This window comes from Tripterygium wilfordii, chromosome 13 (assembly GCF_013401445.1).
Source record: "Tripterygium wilfordii isolate XIE 37 chromosome 13, ASM1340144v1, whole genome shotgun sequence".
In the NCBI taxonomy this organism is placed as follows: domain Eukaryota; kingdom Viridiplantae; phylum Streptophyta; class Magnoliopsida; order Celastrales; family Celastraceae; genus Tripterygium; species Tripterygium wilfordii.
In genome coordinates this window covers 5,788,481-5,796,359 of record NC_052244.1, presented here as the reverse complement: position 1 = coordinate 5,796,359, position 7,879 = coordinate 5,788,481, and the positions used below count along the sequence as shown (strand labels likewise).

General features: G+C 35.8%; 1 protein-coding gene across 2 annotated transcripts; it reads left to right on the top strand.

Annotated features, from left to right (window-relative positions):
- The first annotated feature begins 6,974 nt into the window (after nt 1–6,974).
- Nucleotides 6,975–7,637, top strand: LOC120013953. Of its 2 annotated transcripts, none has more exons than XM_038865941.1 (2): nt 6,975–7,339; nt 7,455–7,637. In XM_038865941.1, the coding sequence occupies exons 1-2, from the start codon at nt 6,992–6,994 to the stop codon at nt 7,626–7,628; spliced, it is 522 nt and encodes a 173-aa protein (XP_038721869.1). In that variant the 5' UTR covers nt 6,975–6,991; the 3' UTR covers nt 7,629–7,637. The 2 variants fall into 2 exon arrangements, with proteins under 2 accessions (XP_038721869.1, XP_038721870.1); XM_038865942.1 differs by having other exon boundaries at nt 7,492–7,623.
- The last annotated feature ends 242 nt before the right edge of the window (nt 7,638–7,879 follow it).

The window sequence follows — 7,879 nt, the reverse complement described above, 5'->3', positions numbered from 1 at the left end:
ATTGGATAGGTGAGGTGAAGTTAAGTACCCTAGTGCTTTCCATCCTTGATTTCATATTTGTGTTTGATTTGTTTTTGTTCTTTTTAATTAGTTTAGTAAAAATCAAAAACCAATCGCTAATCATTTTCTCCAATTTACATAATTGTAGCTTGTTTGACATTGATTTCTTTTGCCAACACATCCCTAGTGGAAACGATAATTTACTCATCTTTATATTACTTGTGCGATTTGTGCGCTTGCAATTAAATCCATATCAATGCGCGGATTCTTCATCTCATGAAACACTCTCACAACCCCGTGGATGTAGGCTTGTTTTAGTCGAATCATGTAAATCGTTGGGTGCTCCTCTTCTTTACTTGCCTTTGTCTTGTGGTTATTGTTTGTGGATTGCACAATCTTTGTCCCAATTGTTGAGCCAAAGTTTGCGATCTAGGGCTATTTTGCTCAAGATTCATTTTGGCGAATTGCAAGGGTTAGTTGTTGCACACAAGGTATTCGATAAAATTCCTCAAAGACAATTTCTAGTGAGTTGGGTTAATTCAAAGTTGGGATGACTTCTACAAGTAGTAAGGTGCATGTGGGATAGTATGAATTATAGAAGTTCAATGGGAAGAATGATTTTACCTATTGGATGATGCAAATAAAGAATGTGTTGATTTCATTAAAATTGCACAAGGCATTGCTTGGGAAGGAAAAAATGCCTACAATGATGAAGGATGAGGAGTGAGATGAGTTGGATTTGCAAGCTTGAACAACAATATGATTGTGCTTGGATAGAGATGTTTCATACTCGGATGAGGAGGAGGCAACGGCGATAGGGGTTGGCTAAAGTTGGAGTTCTTGTACATGACCAAGAATCTCACAAATTAGCTCTATTTGAAATCAATGTTGTATACAACTAAGATCTATAATGGTACTTATATTTGGGATCATCCAGCAAGGTTTGAAAAAGTCAAACCTGCGGGATGTTGATGTGAAAGTGGACGACAAGGATAAAGTCGTGCTTCTACTATTTTTTTTTGCCACGCTCATATGAAAATTTTATTCAAAACATTATGCTTGAGAGGGATATTCTTATCGTGAATAAAGTCAAGGAGACATTGTTGAGTATTAATTTCATCAATTATTTAGTGGTGGAGGGTAAGATCATGCTCAAGAATTGGTTGCAAGAGGGCGGTCGAAAGAGAGAGGTGATTCTTCAAAAGAAAATCCAAAGTCTAGACTTGAAGAGGTTAAATGTTACAAATTTAAAGAGTTTGGAAATTTCAAAAGGGATTGTCCAAACAAGAAAGTGGCATTCAAAAAGAACAAAAACAATAAATATAAGGAGCAACAAGAGGGAAGTTATGCTTATGCGACAAAGGAAGATGAAGGAGATTGCTTCTCGATTTTCAACAATGGTGATGAAATCTCAAACAATGGATTCTTGATTTGGGTTGCATTTACCTTATGTGTGCCTAAATAGGAAGTAGTTTACTTCCTATAGAAGCATTGATGATGGAACCATATTGATGGGAAACAACCATGCTTGTAAAATAGTTGGGATTGGAAGCATAAAAATCAAGATGTATGATGGAGTGGTGGGGACATTGATGGATGTGAGGCATGTTGTAGATTTGTGGAAGAACCTTATTTCTCTTGGTGCTCTTGATTTAGGGTGGTTGCAAATTTACTAGGTTGGATGCAGTTATAAAAACATTCCACATTCATGGCTCTTTGGTTGTAATGAAGGGTATCATGCATGTTAACACACGATTTGGTATCTAGTGATATACCCTAATCCAATTCAAGCATATTTCAAATCAGAACTCTAGCAAGTTGACTAAGACCCTAGTGATGCAAATATACCAGAATTACAAAGTTCAAGCACCAAGAATAATGTAAGACACAAAATAATCATTATACAAGTTCATAATTCAACAATATAGAGAATTAGGCAATAAATGCGTGTAGCAACCAGATTTAATCAAGTGAGCAGATGATCAACCTTCTAATAATAAATGAATAATATAATGTTCCCATGTGAACTTTGTTACACAATGTCAATAAAAACAAAAAGATATTAGTATTATATGATGTAAAAATAGTGGCATGATATTTACAATAAAATCAATTAGTAGAATTGAAAATGTCACATTGTCAGAATTGTGCGAAATTTGACCTGATAACTTGTTTCGACGTGATGATCAAGACTAGTGGCTATGCCACTAACCCTATCCTAATTTTGTCAATTCCATATTTTAGGGTCTTCGATGGGCCTTTTAATTAGGGGTGGTAAAAATTCGGTTCCTGGTCGATTCCAGGTTGGATAAGAGCACGTGCTTATGAAATATTTATATGTCTGGATCCTAACCCGAATTAGTTTTGGAACATACTTAATTGATCAAACCTGGAATGGTTTAAATCCGAACAACTAAATCAAATAATAATCTAATGCGAGTTGGGGTCCGGACATGATTTCTGTGTTTGGACCCTAAACCGGACAAAGATTTTTGTTTTTGGACCCAAATTTCGGACATATAAATTTTCTCGAAACTTTGTTTAATCTGGATCAAAAAAATTTGGTCATCCGGACTGGACAGAGTTTTGCCTCACCTACTTTTAATGTTAATGTTACTGTTTGAAATAGCAACATCATAATGTTACTATTTTGAAAAAGTAATATTAGATCATTATATACCTATCTTATAATATTAATATTTTGACATGTGTTTTTTAAGGTCATTACTCCAGTAAGAAATAGGGCAAATGTCATGGACAACCCCCTGTGGTTAGGGTCATTTCATGCACTCCCTCGTTTTGAATTTGTAAGAATTGAACCCCCTGTGCTTTATTTTGATCTCGTCGTTAGTCCTTCCATCCATTGATTGTCATTGACTAACGCAACACGTAAAAGACATAAAACGACACCATTTTAACATAATAAAATTTTTAAAAAAATCTTCATCCACTCAAAAGCATTAAAGATTCATCACATGTAATTGATATAAGTTTCGGATACACATGCATCACACAGAACGAAAGCTCAGCGAAGATCATCTGACTCCACTACTCCAACATTAATTCAAGTTTCCATATGAAGATCAAGAACATCATGCGGCTTCAAAAAATAAGAAATAATATGGAACTGGACTCTAATCAAAAGGAGGTGAACCACCAGATACTAATATAAACTTCATCGGATTCATGTACATCAAAAGCACAATCAAATAAACAAACAAAATTCCACTTCATCATATTCATATACATCAAATAAACAAACAAAAATTCTAATGATCACAAACATAAATTGATTTCCAAGCAATCCTCATAGCAGGGACCTGATCAAAGCTCGGTTGCTTGGCAGAGATAACCTAGAAGATTCAATTCTCGCATTGAAATCAGAACTAGCTTGGCTGATAGGTATGATAATACCTATTGTTTTTGGTAGAAATATCCCCCTCTTAAGCTTTCTTTTGATAAATAATGAGTGTATTTATGTGTTGATTTGTATTTTGATAGGTTGATTGCGGTTTGGATGAAAAGCGACGGAAAAAGGGCCGAATTGAAGAAAATGTCCACCGACCTTCGTGTGTTCAAATAGTCATAACTTTCTGTCACGTTATTGGAATTGAGCGCAACGAAAGGCATTGGAAACTCGACATCTCAAGCTTTCCGTAGAATCTAAAATCATGCAAATCGGAGGTCATATGGAGAAGTTATGGTCATTTGAATCATGTGCCTAGGGGTAACGCGCCTAGGCGTGGCGCGCCTAGGCGCACAAATGGTGCACGCCCAGGATCACTCCTGCACGCCCAGTCCAGAGAGTTGGACTTGAATTTGAAGTTGTGCACGCCTAGGATTGCGCCTAGGCGTGTGCCTAGGCGTGGTGCGCCTAGGCGTGTGCCTAGGCGTGGTGCGCCTAGGCGTGAAAACAACGCGCCTAGGCGCAAAAAGCAATTTTCTGGGGTGTTTTAAGTCGCGATTTGTCCGAGCTGCAGAGACTTTTAGACCTAGAATAGAATTTCTGGGGAGCGAAAGCAGAGGGGGAGGCGACTCTTGGAGCTAGGAGGAGAGATTCTTCAGCTCAACTTGGATCTACTCAACTAATTGGGGTTTATTCATGATTTTCTCATCTCCCCTTTTGTGTTTTTCTCTCATTATGTGTAACTAAATCACTTGTGTCAAGGCTAGGTTGAAGCCTTGGGTTTGATGATTTTGTTTATGACTTGATTTACATATATATGAGTTGATTTGGGTATAAATCTTGTGTTTCTATGTTTGATTGCAATTTCTTCATGCTTGTGGTGTTTGGCCAACACTTTAGGTTTTTGGATGAAATTGTTTGGAGAATTTGCTTAGACAATAATATGTCAAGTAAATTATGCTTCTTGAAACACTTGATTATGAATGTGTCTCCCTTTAATTAGGTGACAATTTGTATGAATCCTAATCTCCATAGAACTTCATGAATTCCTATGCATGTTTAGACCAATAGGATGGCTAGAATGTATTTAGGAATATCCGAGCTAGACCAATAAGATGGCTAGTAATCGATTTAAGGGAGATTTGGCTTAAGTGCGCTAAAACCGACTTAGGTACGGATTCGTTATGCCCGAATTAGCAAATATGTGTGTGAATTTGTGTCATTGCAAGTCATTTTCCAAGGGGGATTCCAAAGCCTTGGTGTTCATCTCATTTGCAATAGTTGCATCCCTATTTTAAGAAAATACCAAAAACACTTTGCTATTTGCTTGTCTTAGTTTAATTACCAACCCAAACAATCTTGAGTTGATCTTTACTTTGTTCGCATTGTACATACATACATACAAGTATACATTTGGATTAGACATAACTCCATCCCTGTGGATTCGACCCTTGCTTATCATTGTGCTGTAGTCGCCGACTAGTACACTTGCTAGTAAGGTTAATTTAGACCCAACATTGGCCACGAGAAGAGGACGGCAACAGAGAAGCAGGAGAAGAAGTAGAATCTGAGAGCTTGGAAACGGTAGACTAGAGAGAGATGCATTTTGGTCTTTGGAGATGGAGAGTTTTGAGATTTGAGTTAGGGAAAGAGTATTCTCATCCCCTATTTTAGTTTTCTCACCCCCAATCATCCATCAATCATTGAATTTCAATATTTTATTATTAATTTACACATGATTTGATATATTTTTTTTTTCATTTTGCATGTGATTTGACATTTAATTCACATTCCAAAAATTAATTTTTTCACCCCTATAATTAGTTTTTCCACCCCCAATAATTAATTAAAGTAAATTTATTACTTCACATCAATGTAGATTGACAAGTACATTTAATGTATGCTACAAGTTATTCTCTATATGGAGTGACTCATTCGTTTGCAGAATCATATCTATATTTAAAACCACTAAATCATAATAGGAGGTATCGGATAATTATCTGTCAATGCCAACTGAACGAAGTGATTATTATTCACAAATCCTATTATGATACTAATTTTTACCTTTACGTTCTATACCTCCACCTCGACATGAACTTATTATTATCACAATTGGATTTGTGAACGGTAATCACTTTGTTCAATTAGTATTGACAGATGTTTACCCCAATGCCTTCTATTATGATTCAGTAGTTTAGATATATGATTCTACGAACAAATGGGTTACTCCATACATTAAATGTACCAGCCAATCTACATTCATGTGATGTAATAAGTTTACTTTAATTAATTGCTGGGGTGGGAAAACCAATTATGGTGGTGGGAAAACTAATTTTTCGAATGTGAATCAAATATTAAATCACATGCAAAATGAAAGAATCAAACATCAAATCATATATAAATTAATAATAAAATATTAAAATTTAATGATTGGAGGATGATTGTGGGTGGGAAAACTGAAATAGCGGTGAGATACCCTTTCCTTTTGAGTAAATAGTGTTTTATTTGGGTTTTTTTTATCAATTTTATTAACTTAAAACACTTTGTTTTATGTTTTCCGTTAGTCAATGACGGTCAATTGGATGGGAGGACCAACCATAACACAAAAATAAAGCACAGGGGGTCCAATTTTTGTAAATTCAAAATGAGGGGTGCATGTAGAACTGTCCCTAACTACAGGGGGTGTCCATGACATTTGGCCTAAGAAATATGGCAAAGGCATTGGTTATCATGTTAATGCATTGAAATAGTGACATGAACAAGTATGATGATTTGGGTAGAACTTGCGCAGATTGTTTTCAGAGCCAACACTTGACTTCGAGAGCTTCATGTATGAAAATCTTGTACCTGACATTTACACCTGAATGAAAGCAAGGGAAAAAAGAAAGAACATATCTAAAGTTTTTTAAGCTTTAATAGATTTAGAGAGATAATATAATAAATCACTTCCAAGAACTTGGACAGATTGTTTCCATATCCAACACTCATAAAACTTCAAGAGCTTCTAAACAAAAATCGAACATTCCAAGATATACACTTGAACAAAAGAACAGATCTAGAGATAGAGAGAAGAGAAGAACGAAGGAAAGAAAGAACGAAACATAAGAAATAGAAGAGAAGAAATAGATGTGGATAAAGAGAAGAAATAGACGAAGAAGAAGAAAGAGATTCATGGGAGATAGAATGATAGGGATAAAAAAGATAATTGAGCATTCTATGGGTACTTTATGTCCATGAATTTTTTTTTAGACTTAGATGTCCAAAAGTTCTAAAATGGAACCGGCTTGGAATTTGTCCAAAATCAACTATGTGAGATATTCTAGGAAAAGCCTATTGGGCCTAAATGGGACAAATTGTACTCAATAAGGCTTATTGGGCCTCCTCCAGCCCAGTGGAACAAAAGACTTTGAAGCCTCTTGAAGTCTTGAACAACCATTTGGCCCATTGAATTTCTCCAATTTGCTTTTTTGGGCCCAACTACAATAATTTTAAAAAAAGAAACTCACATCACCTTATCATGATAAAACCTGCATCACTACTTCAAATAATCAGTTTTTCTCTTCTGGGTATGTAGAATCAATTACAATGCTCTTATCCTCCTCACCATCTCCATCACTTTTTCTCTCAAAGTCAAATGACACCACCAGTTACAATTTTTCTTCTCCAACGACTATCACCATCATCTCCAAACTGTCAAAACCTATAAACCTCAGTAGCATCTCCCAGAGAGCCTCCATGAGCACCAATGTTTGTCGTGCCAGACGACGAGTGCGATACGAGGATGCTGAAGGAGAAGGAGAAGGAGAAGGAGAAGAGTATGGGCATAACAAGGAGATTGCGTTGTTGGAAATGTATAGTCAATCAGCAACAAAAGAAGCACTTCTTGTGCAAGCATTAGTGGATAAGCAAGAAGTGGAAGTACTTATCTTCAGGGTTAGTTTTGTCATTTCATATAAATTTAATTTGTTAATATTTAGTTATTTTCCTTTGTCACAAATTAACTGTTTATATATATATATATATATATATATATATATATATGGTTTAGGGGTTTTCTTCATGCTTGACATATGGTACATCTCCAGACCCATCAAGAAGTGTAATTCCAGAAAGAGCAGTGATCAAGTGCATAGACAGAATCAAAGGACCTTTTGATCCTTCTAATGTTGAGTATCTTGAAAAAGACCTTTCTTGGGATGTCTTCAAGAACCGTGTAGTTTGAAGTCAGGCTTTTTTGAGAAGTTGTTTGCGTATCAACTATCAATGTGAATAGTCGAATTTGAGTTCTTGAAGCTCAACCACTCTTGGATTAAAGTCGTCATGTGTTGTTATTCATAGCCAACAATTCAGGATGTGGATTGAAGATGCACCAAGTCAGATCTTGTCATGAATTGAGGAGAAGAAGTTATCGTGCAATGGAGAGTTTACTTAGCCAAATTCATCAGATTTAAGTTAATTCATTTGTTGTTTTCT